The following is an 18,359-nucleotide window of genomic DNA, read 5'->3' as shown; positions in this document are numbered from 1 at the left end:
AGGGTCTGGAGAACAAGCCCTATGAGGAGCGGTTTCAAGAGCTGGGTATATTTAGCCTGCAGAAGAGAAAGCTGAGAGGAGACATGATGGCCTTGTATGTGAGGGGAAGTCATAGGGAGGAGGGAGGAAGCTTATTTTCTGCTGCCCTAGAGACTATGGCTTCAAATTACAGGAAAGGGAATTCCACCTGAACATTAGGAAGAATTGTGAGAGCTGTTCAGCAGTGGAGCTCTCTGCCCCGGAACATGGTGGAGACTCCTTCTTTGGAGGCTCTTAAACAGAGGATGGATGGCCATCTGTTGGGGGTGCTTTGGATGTGATTTTCCTGCTTTTTGGCAGTGGGTTGGACTGGATGGCCCACGAGATCTCCTCCAACTCTATGAGTCTATGATTCTAGTGATGAAACCAATTAACAGAAAATAACAAATATGCATGTGCCTAATCCTGCCAACAAAGGAATGGTGATGGTTTAGCGGTTTGGCACAAAAATGGCTTTCAAATCGATCGAAATCCATCACTTCCCCAATGCCACACTGTCAACCAGCTTGAGCAGTGTTTGACCCTAAATGGATGGGTTCTGTAGTGCATAGGTCTGGGATGCTGACCCCAGCAGCATTGAATCCAGCATATTACCCAGTACCATTATACTCTGTTATATCCATAGTCCACAAAGAAAATTAAAAGAGGAAGATTTCAGTCCGCTATGATGCCTGGGATCAGAAGTGATTTACCTGTTACATGGCAACAAAATGTTTTACTCATTCTTGCTCCCACCACAGATATGGCTTGTAGACTCAGAATCCATTCAATTCATAATTAAAAGTTTGCTTAAAAAATAAAACATTTCTCTCTACAACAGTGTTTTCAGTTAATACCGGTATTAGTTTCCAAAGGAACGAGATATTTTGAGCAGGATTTTGCCCAGTCAATATGGAAGTCCAAAGGAGACCCCTCAGGTTATCTTTTCCAAGGTCATCGCCAGTCTGTCTAGTCAGTAGCGATTTGGAAGCATAAATCTTTAACAGAGTTCAATCTCAAAATCTTCTCCATACTTTCGGATCAGCTTGTCATGATTGTGATCCACAGACCACTGCTCGGGAAGATATTTGGGCTGCATAACATCCAAGAAGTGTTGACGCCAGCGCCGCTCCAGCTGCATGAGGGAGAGCAGCCCCCCTTTAGCAAAACGGTGCACTACTTTCAGGCCATGTGGCATATAGCTCTCATTAAAAATCCTAAAAGGATATAAACAAAACTTAGATTCAGATAAGCATAGGGTCTCTTGGAGTGCCAAAGCACATAATGGACCATTGGGTTTTGGCTTCCTATCCACAAGCCCATTCAAATTACCCAGAGCATAATTCTAGAGTTTTGAATATACTAAAAATTGACACTCATGACTATGTCATAAGCCAGAAAGACTGAAGTTCTGTCATAGGGCCAAGGAAAAGCTTTGTGAACAAAATTATGACCTTCCTTAAAAGATCAAGCCTCCATGGGGAAAGCTATGAGAGTAAAGTCAACTTGTAGCCAAATAAAGCAATTCCTATACTCTGAGCAAGTTAAGTTCACCAAGTGTGTATTCCTATGTAGTCAAAACAAACAATTTGTGCATGAGATAAAACGATCAGTAGGTTTGGGGGAAGACAAAGGTTTGAAGAAGCACAAAAGAGTTTAGAAAAAGCACCTAAAAGAGAAAAGCTCTAAAACAATGCAAGTTGAGGATGTTCGGTACACATAGACTGCTGCTGAACATTTTGGAAGCAAGAAAGATAAAATAGAGTACCCTGGAAAAAGGCATGACTGGTTAGCAAGAGCCCTGAACAATGTTTTAAGGCAGGAGACAGAGAGAAAGGGGAATATCCAAGGAACATACCTGGTTTCTAGTCCAGCAGCTTCCTGCAGCATTTCTGGGGAAATGTCTGCAGACTCAAAATAATCCTTGATCACTTGTAACAATTCCTCTTTCCTGGCACTAGGCAGATTATCTGCATTCAAAAGAGCTCTGGCCGCTGAACGGACCTGCCTGCGAATGGGATCTTCAAGGAGGCGGACCCCTTCCTCACAACCAATGGGGGCACCAAACTCCTCAGCTAGCTGCTGCTTGAGATGGTTATCATAGTAATTGGAGATAGCATGACAAGCTGTGCAAAGGAGGAGCACATCATGGGAGCTGTGGTCTTTCATTTGGAGAGGGAAGTGCTTCCGATATTCATGAGGTACTATGTTCTTTCTGTTGAAGAAACCACAATGGTTGGGAATAGTTAACTGTCAGCAACTCAGAAAAAGCCTGAGATCCCTCATTCACTGAGGTGGCAATCCTATACCTCTTTGTCTGGAAGTAAATCCCACAAAACGCAAAGGAAGTTAATTTCAGATCACCTGCTACAGCCAGGGTAGGGAGCCTTTGGCTCTCAAAGTACTTTGACTTCAGCTTTCAGAAATCCCATCCAGTATAGCCAATGATAGTGGATTGTGGAAAGTGCAGCCCAAAACACATTGGAATTGCAGGATAATTTAGCCATATTCAATGTAAATAATTATACAACTTGTTTACTTGCTGTCACTGTATCAGGACTCCTTTTAAGATATGTCAGGAGAGGCACTCTTGATGGCTAATCTGTAACTGTACATTAGCATCTCTGGAGATCAGAATCCAGTTGGCTTTTAAGAAATGAGTTAGAACTGGAATTAAAGTTGAGTATTAGAGAGAGATATGGCAATGAAGTGCCAATTTGCATGAAGAACTATGCTTGAGTGAATACAGCAATATGTAGGCACATGTAAGAAAGAGATGCTTGATAGAAATACAACTTGATTGATAGAAATACTACTTTCTTGTTAATCTGTGATCATTTGTTCCATACTCCAACTGTATTGCTGGACTACATCTTTATTAATAAATTTTCACATTATTTTATCATGTGTTTATATATTATTTTATCATATTTTGACAAATATCATCTGAAGTCCTAACCTTTATAACTCAGATTAAAGAATATTCCATCTAGTATAACACCTACCTATATTTCCAGTAGTAGACTCTACATAAGAAGCACTGGATTCCAGTGACTGAGTGGGTAATTCCAGTCGTGTCCAAATATACATATTCATTGCATTCAATGCTACTTTGAATTCTTCAATAAAATCAACACAACAGAAACTTTGGCTTAGCTTCACCTCTATTATTTTGGTCTAGACAACTTCTTATGTTCCATAGTGGACTGATGACATGACAAATCTACCCCACTCTGAATATGTTTTTCCACAGAACTTGCTCTATAGTGTTTGTCAAGTTAACCCCTTCTCTCCTCGCTGCATCATGTTTACCGGCTTCTGTAGCTTTTTTTGTTTGTTTTATTTTTAAAATTAAATTAACAATTTTGATTGAAAATGAGAAGGGGAGAGAATTTTGTTGCATGAGACTGAAGTATCCTCATAGGACAACTCACCGGATGTACGATTCTGTTTTGCCACACACAACGCACAGGTTCTGTTTGACTGTCAAGTAGTAATCCACTTTCGATTCAGGACGCCCAGAAGGTTCAAACTTCAGCCTCACAATAAATGGGTCCATGCTCACCAACTCTGGCAGGGGAAGAAGAAGCAAGCGTTTAACATTTAGTTTCTGCTACATCAGGAATGGAGAATGTGCGTGGATTACAAGATGCTGCTAGACTTCCAACACTCCTTACTATTGGCTACGTTAACTAGAGTTGAGGAGAGTGATTTGCAACAGACCCTCTCTGCTTCTCTAGACACCAGTATTATAAATACTTAAAACAGTGGTTCTCAACCTGGGGTCCCCAGATGTTTTTGGCCTACAACTCCCAGAAATCCCAGCCAGTTTACCAATTATGATTCCCAGACTGAGAACCACTGACTTAAAACCACGTCAGCTTGATTTTCTTTGGGGCCACAGCCTGGATTTGGCCCTCATTCATCCAAATGGTAGCTGAATTATATCTGAAGACGATTTAAAAAAACTGAAGGATGTAGGAATCAAGTGGCCAAAATGGGGTTATGAAGTTGCAAAGGGTATATCACTATAGGCTGGATAAAGCAACTTAATGAGTTCCAGCAGACTGGCCTACAGACGTATCTCAAATGTCAGATCTAAACCATTATGCCAATATATATTAAGTATTTGAAAACCTTTTTATAACTACAGATTTTAAATCACACACAAGAGATACACACACACATATATATCTCACACCAACTGAATTTCCAACCTTTTGTTGAGTAGTTACAAAAAATAGAATACAAACCTCCAATGCCCTTGTCAAGGTACCATTGGGCTTTCTTGCGATCACATGTGCATAGAGGTTGTCCATCTGGTGCATGTAAGAAACAGTTGTCATATAAGGGAGACTTCCTGTGAAAACAAATGCAAAGAAATGCACACTTCCCTTGTGCAAAATAAACACTTCCTCTTAGTACTCACAAATGCCTCTGTAATAAAGCTAAATGATACAGACATCATTGTCTACACATAGTAGCAAAACTCCACAGAACTTCAGAGTAAAGTGTCAATCTGTTGCACATTTATTGTGAAGTTAGGTCCCAGTGAACTTGTGAACTGTCATAATTTTAGACCAACCAAACATTGTGGACTTCAAAGAAATGCAGCACAATTGATAGGAAAACCAATTTTCTTTGGGCATTTATCAGAAATGGAATGCAGGGAACATGAACTTGACTGGGATCAAATGCTGCAAGGTTCTTCCAAACACCATACCATTTCCATCAGTGATTTAAGAAACCTTCTGCCTTGTGAGCCTAGCTGTGATCAATGTTTGTCTGACTTCTCTCTTCTAACTACAGCCCTCATCAGTGGCCATTTTTATGACCATGATATGCCACTATTTAATTGTAATGTACCCAAGTTTGTAATGAACTGAACCAACTAAACTGGGCTCTACTGGCCAATGGATACTCCACCACAGACATCCGAAGAGCTGCAAGACCAAGAACATGCCACGAGAGTAAAGACAAAGATCTACCCAGAGGAAAAGTCTTCTTACCATACATCAAGGGAACCACTGACAGCATAGGGAAGCTGATGAAGAAACACAACAGACCCACTAAGAAAATCCAATAAATGTTATGTTCAGCAAACAACAAGAGGGGTCCTCTCACCTCTACAGGAGTCTACTGTATGCTGTGCAGCTGTAGACAAGTCTACATAGGGACCATCAAACGCAGCATTGCTCAAACACGAATCAAGGAACATGAAAGGCACTGCAGACTAATTCAACCAGAGAAATCAGCCATAGCAGAGACAAGAATCAATCAGGGCCAGCTAACACCTTCCCCCAGGCAGCAAGCAGCCAGGCCTTCAAACTGTAAGGCCATTAAATGCTAATCCAAGTGGCAAATTGCAGCATCAACCAGACAAGAGTTCTTTCTCCCACCCTGGATATTCCACTGATATATTATAAACCCTAGTTTCCAACAGACTTCACAACCTCTGAGGATGCCTGCCAGATGCAGGTGAAACTTCAGGACAGAATGCTTCTGGAACATGGCCATACAGCCCAGAAAACTCACAGTAACCCAGTGATTCTGGCCATGACAGCCTTCGACAACACAGTACCCAAATTTATTTTCCTCTTCCTTCTGCATTCCTCCTCTCTTTGCTATTGACTGAATAACTCAAGCAACTACCTTGTATTACTGTATATGCATGTATGTGACTAAGTTTCTGTGGGATCACTACTTGTGTATGTGTGTGTTAAGAGAAAAACACCTGGTCAATTACAACTCATGGTTGAGTAATTGGAACAATCAGGGCTAACAGGCTTGAGCCACTCCCTGAATGGGGTATATCTGGGAAATGTTTGTAATGTCTTTTGGGGACTTACTGGGGACTTACTGAATGCTTGCTGAGAGCCTACTATGAAGATGCATGAATTTAATGCAAGAGACTATGTGAGTTTTTGTTGCTGGAAGTTTTATTATGATTTTTGACTCTGCTACTTAAGAGTAAATTTTGATTTTCTCTTCCATTTTCGTGGCTTGTTTTTCTTTTGCTCATTGTGGATACAACAAAGGGCTGGATAAGTCTGGACAGGACTGCATGCAGTTTGTTTTTCTACAAACCCGTAACACCTTGTTCATAAAAATATGAAGGAATGCCTGACAATCACCAAGTGGTAAACTAATTTCATCCCTTATTATTCTCATTTGATGTCTCATTTGCTGCAGAGAAGGCCCACTCGGTGTAAATATTCATGAACCACAGCCAAGGATCTTAGTGCTCCACTGATACTTCACTCTCCTTGCAGATACTTCACTTTCATTTTCAAGGATTAAACTGTTATCTCTAATAAGATACTCCACAGCAGGAAACGCTTAGCTATTAAAGTTTGGCCAGAAAACTCTACTTCTAGGACCATTTTTAAAAGGTAGAAAGGTATAGTCAACTACCTAGCAGAATATCCTACTCCCAGGGGCTTTCGCTTGTGCTTCCGAGGGTCTTTCGTTTGTTGGTTGACTGTGGACTGCACACTAGATTGTTCTTTAGGAGACTTTCGTTTTTGCTCCAAGTCTCCATTGTTTTCATCCTCTCCAAGGCCACCAATGCTGTTTCTTCCTTTGAAGGGCACATCCACCAAGCCTTGACACCTCTTCAGGGCCTTTTCCCAAACTGGAAGAGTATCTTCACTATCTGCTGCAGGAGAGATGCAGGGCAATCCCAAGAGATGGAGAAATAGAGCTACAGATACCTGGGCATCTCTAGCAGCATACGTAATCTGAGGGGGGAAAGCAAGAACTGCACATTATATTTGCAGCCATGTATTTGAGTATATCCCTAAAGGGAAAAATAATGAATAAGAATCAGAAAATGACATATTTATGATTCTTAAGAGCTGCCACATATGGAAATACCTTTTCCTATACACACCTCTATTAGTAGTAACATTTCAAATTTCTATTTCTGTTAGAAATATCACAAAGCACCTTCTGCGAACTGTTATGTAACCAGTGTGTATGGCCGATGTTCATTCTGTGTTAACGTACAGTAGAGTCTCGCTTATCCAACATAAATGGGCCGGCAGAACGTTGGATAAGTGAATATTTTGGATAATAAGGAGAGATTAAGGAAAAGCCTATTAAACATTAAATTAGGTTATGATTTTACAAATTAAGCACCAAAACATCATGTTATACAACAAATTTGACAGAAAAAGTAGTTCAATACGCAGTAATGCTATGTAGTAGTTACTGTATTTACGAATTTAGCACCAAAATATCACAATGTATTGAAAACATTGACTACAAAAATGCATTGGATAATCCAGAACGTTGGATAAGCGAGTGTTGGATAAGTGAGACTCTACTGTATCTATTTATTTCTATTACCTGTATTCTTACTGATAATCTTCATATATAAATTAAATATTAAGGTACTAGGTTGCAACTATTGTATAGTGTTTGACCAAAATACTGGAAATCAAAGTAGACTTTTTGATACAACTTGAAACTTGCCAATATTAAAAGAAAAATGGCTAGATGAGGGGCCATATATCTTGAAAGGCAAGATGCTGTGAAAATAAGAGTAAAAAACGTAGGGATGCTGACGTGTGATTTCGCTGTGTAACTGCCTGACAGGGCAAAACATGCCTGGAGCTATATGTTGTGAGAAAGAAGCCAAGTTCACAATGTAAGTACAAAAAAGGATATCTATAACAACCATCAAAATACTATTAATTGATGTCGACTCACCCTGCAGTCAATGGTGGAGGAAATAAAGCATTGAGATGCATCACAGGTTAAAAACTGATAACTTTAGCACCTTTTTTCTTCACCAAGACTAGAGTAGCCATCTTGCAGTTACAGAGGCAGAGATTTTGTCAAGTATATTGGCCACTTTTTGGGCTTTTAAAAAATAACTCCTATTCCTTAATTTTTGTACAGTCAGCCCAGTGAAAAGTTCTGAAGAACTTTTACACTTTTGGTGGGTCTAATAAAGTTATAGTATTACTCAACTATGATTTTTTTTAAAAAAATCTATGGGCTTTACAGTGACTTAGCCTTTATTATTTTTATTAATAACCAGCAGAGGCTGACATACATGTCTTAATAAATTTCATTTGGGGACTAAATAAATTATTAAAGAAACTGCATGCTGCTAGACTTCCAACACTCCTCACATAGCTATTCCAGATGGGATTTTTCTAACTGTCTTGTCCCTATGTCACCAGCCTCTCATTGACAAACAACTTCATGAAAACACAGAAGTGGGAAGCTTTGACAAAAGATTAACCAACAGGGCTACGAATCATGCAGCCTTCCAGATGTTGTTGACTCTCAAATGCCCTGGCCAGTAGACCCAGTACCAAGGAATGGTGTGAACTGTTGTTTAAGAACATCTGAAGGGCCATACAATTCTCACATCTGATGTACAAAGTGATCACAGAACAGCTCCAATTTGGGAATCATTACCCCCATAGCTGAAAACACTGGATCAATGCAGTGACTATTTTCCCATTGAAATCAGCTTACTTACTCAGCAGTTGCCAGTAAGAGTGAAGCATGATCAAGCTCTGTGTGTAAGAGTACTTCTTTAGTTTTGCTGTACCAAGGAAGATTTGATATGAACCACCCAGGAGGTTAGAACTTGCTTTGCTTGCTACTGCTTTTAATAGTAGTCGTAATAATAATAATAATAATAATAATAATAATAATAATAATAATAATTTTATTTCTTACCCGCCCCTCCTCACAGCTTGAGGCGGGTTACAACATTGCTAAAACACACAATCAAAACACAATCATTTAAAAAACACTCTGTAAAATATACATATTAAAGCATGTTTTCATACAATACATATTAAAATACACAAAACAAAATTTCAAAAAATCCAAGCCCAGACTGCAATTAATATTTTACTTTCATAAGTTGCCTTGGATCCCAAGGCAGGATATTAATCAATTGACAATTGTAACAAAACTACTCAACAAGACATGTAGGATAAGGGAATTGCCTGTAAACACAACTGGTCTTGACCCTATATTTATACCATCTGCTATGACAAATGTTTAAACCCATTTCAATTTTTACGACTTTAGACTCTTAAGGCTGGTCTCTTTGACCTTCAGCCCTTCTAGTGTTTTGGACTTCAGCTCCCAGAGTTCCTGACCATTGAACAAGTTGGCTAGGACATCTGGGTTGGAGGCACAAACACCTGGAAGGCAGCAGGTTGAAGAGGCCAGATCAATGCCATTGTGGACCTCAAGCAAATAAAGAGTGGCCAAAAAGATACTTAAAAGGGCTTCGCTCCCATCTTATGCTCAAATAATTTGTATTTGATGTCCATTTGGGTCCCCTCCCCTGCAACCTTTTCAAAAGAGAAGTTCAACAATCACTATAAATGAGCAAGAAATGTTGGTGAGCTTTAACTAGAGCGAATACTGTTCCAAAGTGATAGAAGAAGAAACAAACAGACCTGTTCTTCAGCCAGTTCTTCTACCTCCCAATTACTGCAGCGGAGATGGAAAGACTTGTCAAGTGAGTAGTTGAGGATCTTCTCAGCAAGAGATTTCAGGCTGAGTCCATTTTGGGGAAGGGCCTTTCTTTAGGTTTTGCAGATATAGGAAGGGGGAAAAGGAAGAATTATTTTCATCTTGTCAAACAAAATGGCTTTTGAAGAGAGTGATATCTATATTTTCCTCAGCTCAGTCTAAGCACAGATCTAAATTGCCACTGCTATTAACTCTTTCCTGAAGTCATTTCACATTTGCAATTTTTAAATCAAAAAATGAAAAGCTATATATATAACACAATCCTATAAACACAGGCATTTCAAAAGGAGCTATATGGGGATGTGAACCCCTAATGAAATTTCTCTTCATTTCCCAAATGTCTAAGCATGATATCAACTGAAAGCTTTGGTTGAGCACTTAGACATAATGTATATGGTATCTTTGGGATATGGTAGCTATCTAAAGAAAAGAAGCTGGCAGTTACCAAGGAAACAACAACTTAAAAGTTCCAGTTGTGAACAATTTCCAACTACCCACTCTCTAAAATAAAATGATCAATACTAGAAATTTAGGCAACTAAAGGAAATGCTCTTTCAGGGGGCAGATTACTGACTTCAAGCAGTAATGCCTCTTTTCTCACACATGCCTGGGAGCTACACCCTGCATTTAAAATTATTATTAAAGGAAAGATTTACTACTGCATTTAATATCAATATCAATCGAAAGTAGATACAGGTAACAGTAGAGGTTCTTGGGCCCACACCTGCTCCCATTTTAGCTTAGCTAAAAGCCACACCCATATTTTTTTACAAAACAACAAATGACCAGAAGGTTAGGCTTTACAAAAATATGGTTTTGGCCCTTTAAAAAGTGTAGGTGTCTTTAAATGGAGAATTATGTCCCTAAAGACCCTTGCAGACTACATGTGGACTATGGACCACATAACTATGCCCCCTATCAAAAAAAAAGACTCATTTACATCCTTCTGGGATAGCCAACTTGTATCTGAAAAACCAATAGACACAAGTGGGAGATAAAGGTGAAATTAGCAAGGATAATATTACTAAGAATATATCATTCGATATGTATATTGAAATGGTGATGGCTTTTGATATTATTCTACTGGTGTTTAAAATAAAAACATATTAAGAAAAAAAACTTGTATCTGACAACCCAGGTAAGCAGATGTCATGTCAAGATACACACCTCTGTCTCATAGCCAGATACCGGAGGTCCACAGTCCCTTTGACTATTACACCATAGTCACGAAGTAACTTGTAGGCATCTTCCCAACATCCTACCCCAACTTTTAGGATGCTACCACTTCCTAGAATGTGAAGCAACGTCTTTGGAAGAACCTGTCCATCAATGGTCAGATGGGTCAAGCGAAGAAGAATACAAAGACCACTGGCAACAGCTAGTTGCAAGAGAGAAACAGGCTTGGCTTTCTTTCCATCTGCAGAAACCTAGAGGAATGAATGGATTCAATTTGAATAGAATTATATACCACAGGAATAGAAAACATGTACTTTTGGGGGGGCAAAGCTATTCAGCATTCTAGCGCAAACCTATTGGGAACAGAGTTTACCTTCCCATCACTGCCATTAATAAGGGATGATGGCAAGAGTAGTCCATAAATGTTTAGAGCAGGGGTCCCCAAACTTTTTAAGCAGAGGGCCGGTCCACAATCCTTCAGACTGTTGAGGGGCCGAATTATCATTTGAAAAAAAATACAAACAAATTCCTATGCATACTGCACATGTCTTATTTGTAGTGCAACAACAACAACAACGAAAAAATACAATATTTAAAAATGAAAACAATTTTAACCAACATAAACCTATTAGGATTTCAATGGAAAGTGTGGGCCTGCTTCTGGCCAATGAGATAGTCAAGTTAATTAGGATTGTTGTTGTTGTTGTTGTGTGCCTTCAAGTCATGTCAGACTATGGCCGAGCCCAAGTCTAAAATTAATTATTTATTTACTGCATTTATTTACTACATTTATATCCCACCCTTCTCACCCCGAAGGGGACTCAGAGCAGCTGTATGTACATACAATATATTATATTATTAGCATAGCACAATATTAGCATTATATATTACTATATTGAACTATACCACTATACTATTATATAATATGTAATATATAACATAATTAATATTATTATATGGTATTACTATTAGTATTATATTGTATAACATAAGATTATTATCAATATTATATGTATATACAATATATTATATTATTAAAACTGATATAAAAATATTATATTATAAAACTGAAGGCAGGGGCCGGGTAAATGACCTTGGAGGGCCACATCCGGCCCCCGGGCCTTAGTTTGGGGACCCCTGGTTTAGAGTCTCAAATTATCTAACCATGTCAGGAATCTGCACTCTATAGTCTGGACAAGTTCCCACTGAATGCAGAATGTGTCGGTCTGGCTATGTACCTCATGCAATCTCAGCAGGACTCTGATCTTCAGGCAGTGATACACTGGCAGTGATCAGCCAAGTCCAGCAGTCATTTATACTTTAAGCTCCTGTAATGGCTTCTCAACCTAATTTCAAGGTCTAACAGTGACCAAATGTCACTGAGCTGAAACTTGTGATCATTGTAAGGTGCCAGGGAAACAGACATTTCCCACATCTCTAAAACTTACCCACTCACAGTCAATACCAAGAACTGGACAATATTCCAGCTCTTTTTGTAGTAAAGGTTCCACCTCTTTCCATTTTTCTGCTTCAGAAATGACCACCACGTCTGCTTTAAGAATCTTCTGCACCCAGGGAATTGTGGAAGACGGTATGGATGGAAGACAATCCTCTTCTGAGAGACATTCCTTTTCTTGTTTCTTAAGAGTTTCTCTTTGACGAAGCACAACACAGGTTTTGTCTTTTCGCCGTTGGAAGACTTTCCAAAAAACTAGCCCTCCTGCTGCAATGCCTAACAGCGTGCCCACAGTAACAGCAACGGCTGTTTGTCTGGACATTTTTCTACTCCCGTGCACTACGTCATCTGCGGGAGGGAAAATGGCATTACATTGTCATCTTGTAACCTGAAAAAATGTTACATTAGAACAGTTAACATTAAGGAGAACATTTAAAGAAATATAACTTATATGAAGGAAATAATTTTAACTTTATGGAAATATATTAAATCTTAAAATCATGTTGGGGTGACGCAGCTCTTAAGATGATAATTTTGTATCTATTTACCTTGGAACAGAGCTTTCCAAACATTTCATGTTAGTGACACACCTTTTTAGATTGCATCATTTCATGACACAGTAATTCAGTTTTCCTAGCAAACCTGAGGGTAAATCAAGCCCTTATAAGAGACACAAACACATACATAAATTTTAATAACGAAATGTATGGGGACACAACGTATCTCATGAAAACCTTTCTAAGATCTAGTCAGTGGGTGCTATGGTTTTTAACTTTGAATATGCTTTAATTGATTTTAACTGTGAAAATTTTTATACTGTTTATATTTAATTCTGTTTGCATATTTGTATATTTTAAATTGTATGCTAATGTATTTATGTTAAGCCACTTTTACTCTTCTCTATAAGAGACTAAGCAGGGTATAAATATGATAAAAATAACAATAATGACAACAACAACAACAATAATAATAATAATAATGTATATATATTCAACTATATGATTTATTGCTTATTTCACATAGACTCAAAGGTTTCTCATTACATTTGAATGACACACAGACACACTGAAGTTTGGAAAGCTTAAGAGAATGCTCCCTTATACTCAGTGGGATTATAAATATGTAAGACTGTGTTCTAAATTATTGTGTCTCATTAAATGTGCAACTAAAACATGCAACAGTTAACAAACTGGTTGCAAATTCTACAGATAATTATGGGGGGTTGTTTCGCCCGTTCGTAGAAATTCATAGTATCTTATCTTATGAATTACAAGGAAATATTTTAAAGCCCAGACACAACCCTGACTGTACTCAGGACCTAGAAACTTCCTGGACCTCACCAGAATTTTAAGGCCAGAGAAAGGAAACAATTATTTGTTAGTTTATCTCCTTTTTGAAAATAAGGATAAAGTACACAATGCCAGGAGAAAATATGGACATCCACATTTAATATTTTTCAGGAGGGGAATACTGCTACATTATGGTTGTATTAAACTCACAGATCTACTCCACTCTGTGTGCATGTGTAAGTATAAAAGTGAATTAGAGTACGTGAAGTTGCCTAGCTCCAACCACCTTTGGTATGCAGCCTGGAAGAAAGTTAGCTACAAGCAAAGACTTCAGGCTAAAAAAAATGTTACCCATCTCTGAGCAATGGATAGCTCTCATGTCTGCCTTTGGGAGAAAAGGGGCAGGGCATCTAAAATAACACTATGTGATTTTTGTTCCTGTATTATAAATGCAATTTCCTAATTGGTTCTACCATAAAAACACAGAAAAGATTTATTAAACTGCAAAAAAAATGTTTTTGTGGGACATCCCGCATCACATTTTGCAACCGTTTTCCAATGAATATAGAGTATCAACCAATTCAACATAGTTTGTAGCAGTCACAAAATCGAAAGTTTCTGGAATATAACAACTACCTGTACTTTCAAAGTATGTTCCGCACAATTAAACAGCAAATAACACTTTCAAACGAGGAACAAAATAATTTTCAAATTTGTTACATAGTATAATTAGACAGATTAACCACAGCCTTCCAAAGGGAGACTGGACAACAGCTAAATCCAGGATACAGTAAATACTACACAAGGCCAAAGGAACAAACAAATTCAAAAGGAAAAACAAACATTACAAAAACATCAACAAGTTCAAATATTCCAAGGTGTTACCCTAAGCACGATGATGACAAAGAGCCATTTTTGAGGAGATGTCCAAGCATTCCCTTCATTTGAATCAGTCATATTGAGCTACTTAAAAGAAGTTTTCCATCGCTTAGCATGCTGCACAGGCCCATTTCCTGGGGAAGAGTCCTTGTTAGTAAATAAAACAAAGCCAAACATTCAGAAATGTGTGTGTGTGTTTTTCCTTTAGCCATTTGATATTTGAAGTCCTTTGACCATTTGAGATTTATATCAGTTTCTCTAGAAACTTGTCAAATTGTGGCAGATTACCTGTGATATCTTGAGCTCCCTCAGGAAAAGCAATATATAAATATGAACAATTTTACAAACATTCACAGTTCCAATCTGTAACTACCTCCAATGGGTAAAAAGAGAACAGCAATTCCTTTTAATTGACAAATTAGGACCAAGCCCCTTTATTTCGGTTGGTGAATCTCTGGGCAATTTTCTTTCCATGTGTTCTGTTTTCCTTGCAAGTGCTATCAACTGTCTTATTTTCCCATTATCACTTCCTAAAGAGTGCTGCCGGTCAGCTTGATGCGTATTGAAAGAGTCCAACACTTCAATTATTCCAGTCTGTCATCTAAGAGCCCATTCCATCAGTTTAGTCAAGACTGAAATGTACATACAGAACAGAATAATATATTCTTACATCTGGGCTTCAGCCTTAGCATTTAGAGAGACTTGCAGTTCTCATTACATACATGTTAAATCATTGGTTCCCTACCTGTGGTCTGTGGACCACCAGTGGTCCCCAAGAACTAAAATATGGTCCATAGCCTCACCGTTACAACACTGTTACAAGAGTGACTGGTCTCGTGAAATCCTCTTACCGTGCTGAGGCCACAGGGATGTCCGGAGGGGAGAGGCAGGCTACCCACAAAAGGCACAACAACAACCCACCTGCTTCTCCTCTTCCCTCCCTCCCACTGAGCGAAGCCGGTGTATGTGGCATCTGGAAATGGGGGTGCCTTGATGTCTTTGTTTTTAGGCCTGCTCCTGGGGTTATTTGGGGTCCTGATTCAGAAAATTGCATTGGATAGACCACATCAGCTCTAGATTATTAAATATGGTTTTCTGTGGAAGAGCAGATGGTGACTACCAGATGGCATATGCTTTGTATCAGAAACTAGAGCTGATGTGGTCTATCCAATGCAATTTTCTGAATCAGCACCCCAAATAACCAAACTGAATTTAAAGTTGATGAAAAGCTGATTCATAACCCTTTTGGTACTAATGTTGGAGAGTGGTCCCTGGTCAAAAAAAGGTTGGGAACCACTGTGTTAAATGCATCAAACTAATGTAAGTAATGATAGCGAAACAGTTCATCCCATTCTTAAAAGGAAAGCAATGAGCCAATGAGTTGTAGTGGTTTGAGTGATGGCCTATAGATGCATCTACACCAGGCATGGGGAAACTTCAGCCTTTTGGGTGTTTTGGACTTCAACTCCTATGATCCCTAATAGCATACTGTTAGGAATTGTGGGAGTTGAAGTCCAAAACACCCAGAGGGTCAAAGTTTGCCCATGCCTCATTACAGTCTAATTAATGCAATTTGACACCTCTTTAATTCTCAAGGCTCAATACTGTGGATGCCTGGGATCCGTAGTTTCACAAGGTCTTTCGCCTTATCTGCCAGAGAGTGCTGGTATCTCAACAAACTACAACTTCCATCATTCCACAAGACTGATCCATGGCAGTGGTGTTAAACTGCATTAATTTGACAATGTAGCTGCGTCGTATGGCTCTGGAGACCAAGGATGGAATCCCTGGAGTGACCTTGGGCGAGGCACACTCTCTCAGCCTCAGAGAAGGCAAGGGCAAGCCCCTTGAACAAATCTTGTCCAGAAAACCCCACGAGAGAGTCGCCATAAGTGAGAAACGACCGAAGACACACAAACAGCAAGGAAAGCAATAGAGAAGGGAACGTTCCTCGCATTATCCAGCTTCAGAGGAGAAGCTTTTAGCTGTCATAATAAGGCAGCCTCTCACTGTCATCCTCTTAAAACCCTTCCTGTATTCAAAGTTATGGCGAGACTTGGAGGAAAACAAGCGGCACCGTAAAGCTTTAAGCAATATCATGACTCCCTAGTGAAGGAAATTACCCAGTTACTGATAATATACACGCATCACTTATACACATGCACAGCCCTCGTTATAAAAATCTACAACTATCGACAGCCATCAATAAAAGTCGCTCACGCGAGTATTCACCGGATCCTGATGCCAGAAGGAACTCCTTCGCCACAGCTTCTGCGCTTCCCGGGAGTCGTTTATAAAGGCACGCTTCCGGGTTTGTGGCCCAAGCCAAGAAGGAACGTACGCTCGTGCTTTGAAGGGCTCGGCGAAGCAGAGGGCGCTGCCATATTGTACGGCAGTGATGCTTCTACGTAGGTTTCTGTTCTGTGGAACTATAGTCGCTCAAGGGCCTGGTTCAAACAGGCACGCCTGCGCAGGCTGTAGCGTAGTCCATTTCAGTGACTTAAACAAAGGGCAGTAATGTCCATTAGGGAGATTGACAGTTGTCCGTTCAGGCATTCAATTTAAAGAGCCGGGAATGACAACTGAAATGACGGCTCCCAAGGCGAGCGACTCGTAAAACCAGGGATGGATCCCCAAAAGGAGCGGGATCCGGTGAGGCAAATGAAGCCAGCGGTTACGTAACAAGGCAAAAAGCAGGAAGGCTATGGAGAAGCTCGGTGCAGCTACACCAGGCCTGGGCCAACTTGGGCCCTCCAGGCGTTTTGGACTTCAATTCCCATTATTCCTGACAGCCTCAGGCCCCTTCCTTTCCCCCCTCAGCCGCTTAAGCGGCTGAGGGGGGAAAGGAAAGGGCCTGAGGCTGTCAGGAATGGTGGGAGTTGAAGTTCAAAACGCCTGGAGGGTCCAAGTTGGCCCAGGCCTTGTCTATATTGTAGCTGAGAGAGTGACTGCTTCATTTCCTGATAGTCCAGTCAGTAGACACACTTTTTTTGTTACCTGCACAAAACGATTTATAATATCGTGTATACAATATATGTGTAAATTAATTTTGTGCTTTTGGCCCCATCTCAAAGATATCTCACTATGCTTGTGGAAATATTCCAAAGTCAGACAAAATTTGAAATGCAAAACACTTCTGGTGCCAAGCACAAGGAGGCATTCACACTCATGCCTTATGAAAATGGCTTTTTTTCTGAACAGGTCAAGCACTGGGAAAAGAGAATTATTCCTGTTCAAGGACGTGTCTTTAGTGATGCCCTGTGCAGTTTTACAATTTGTATAATCTTTTTAATGAATTTTACTGTTTTAGTTTTGAACTTTATAAATTGTTTAATTGGTTTTAAATTAACTTGCATATTTATACTTTTATCTAAGTTTTAGTATTGTTTTAAAATGCATATTGTTTTTTAAAATGTTTTTTTTTATCGTGTCTGAAGTGACTTGAGAACATACTGCAAGTAGCTTCTGGTGTGAAAGAATTGGCCGTCTGCAAGGACGTTGCTCAGGGGACACCCAGATGTTTTGATGTTTTTACCATCCTTGTGGGAGGCTTCTCTCATGTCCCCGCATGAAGCTGGAGCTGATAGAGGAAGCTTATCTGCGCACTCTCCGGGTTAGATTCAAACCGGCAACCTTCAGGTCAGCAGTCCTGCCAGCACAAGGGTTTAACCCACTGCACCATCGGGAGCTCCTCAAGCTAGACAGGAGCTCACCCCATCTCAAGGATTCGAACTGGCAACCTTCAGGTCAGCAACCCAATCTTCAGGTCAGCAGTTCAACCGGCACAAGGGTTTAACCCATTGCACCACCACAGCTCCTCTTTTAAAATGTTAGCTGCCTTATCTCCCATTTTTGAGAGACATTTTTGTATTCATATAAATGAATACAATCCTCATCACCACAACCTTACCCATAGTTTGATTATGAATGGCTTTTTATTTAACACAGTACTATTTTTTTACTGCAGTCTCCATTCTGATTAATGAACTATGCTACAGTATGGAAAATTCTTAATTATATCAATATTT

The 18,359-nt window shown here is 39.5% G+C and overlaps 1 protein-coding gene across 7 annotated transcripts; it reads right to left on the bottom strand.

Moving 5' to 3' along the window:
- Positions 1-861: 861 nt before the first annotated feature.
- On the bottom strand, positions 862-16,947 carry exd2 (exonuclease 3'-5' domain containing 2). 7 transcript variants are annotated; one of them, XM_008118135.3, is made up of 10 exons: positions 16,552-16,947; positions 14,338-14,465; positions 12,156-12,511; positions 10,699-10,958; positions 9,456-9,582; positions 6,433-6,758; positions 4,272-4,378; positions 3,453-3,588; positions 1,877-2,233; positions 862-1,235 (listed from the first exon to the last, which is right to left on the bottom strand). In XM_008118135.3, exons 3-10 carry the CDS (start codon positions 12,483-12,485, stop codon positions 1,019-1,021), a joined length of 1,860 nt encoding a protein of 619 aa, XP_008116342.2. In that variant the 5' UTR covers positions 12,486-12,511; positions 14,338-14,465; positions 16,552-16,947; the 3' UTR covers positions 862-1,018. The 7 variants fall into 7 exon arrangements, with proteins under 7 accessions (XP_008116342.2, XP_008116343.2, XP_008116344.2 ...); XM_008118136.3 differs by having other exon boundaries at positions 16,564-16,947; XM_008118137.3 differs by lacking the exon at positions 14,338-14,465 and having other exon boundaries at positions 12,156-12,551.
- Between the last annotated feature and the right edge of the window lie 1,412 nt (positions 16,948-18,359).

This window comes from Anolis carolinensis, chromosome 1 (assembly GCF_035594765.1).
Source record: "Anolis carolinensis isolate JA03-04 chromosome 1, rAnoCar3.1.pri, whole genome shotgun sequence".
In the NCBI taxonomy this organism is placed as follows: Eukaryota; Metazoa; Chordata; class Lepidosauria; order Squamata; family Dactyloidae; genus Anolis; species Anolis carolinensis.
The sequence above is the reverse complement of the archived record's forward strand: the minus strand, read 5'-3'. Positions and strand labels throughout refer to the sequence as shown.

What these genes read in the sequence shown, in the direction of transcription:
- exd2 (XM_008118135.3), bottom strand. Translation starts at nt 12,485, where the DNA reads ATGTCCAGACAAACAGCCGTTGCTGTTACTGTGGGCACGCTGTTAGGC. An exon ending in TATCTGGCTATGAGACAGAG is followed by an intron (nt 9,583 to 10,698) that starts GTGTGTATCTTG and finishes CAAAACCTAAAG; the next exon opens with AAAGGCCCTTCCCCAAAATG. An exon ending in GCTGCTGGACTAGAAACCAG is followed by an intron (nt 1,236 to 1,876) that starts GTATGTTCCTTG and finishes ATATCCTTTTAG; the next exon opens with GATTTTTAATGAGAGCTATA.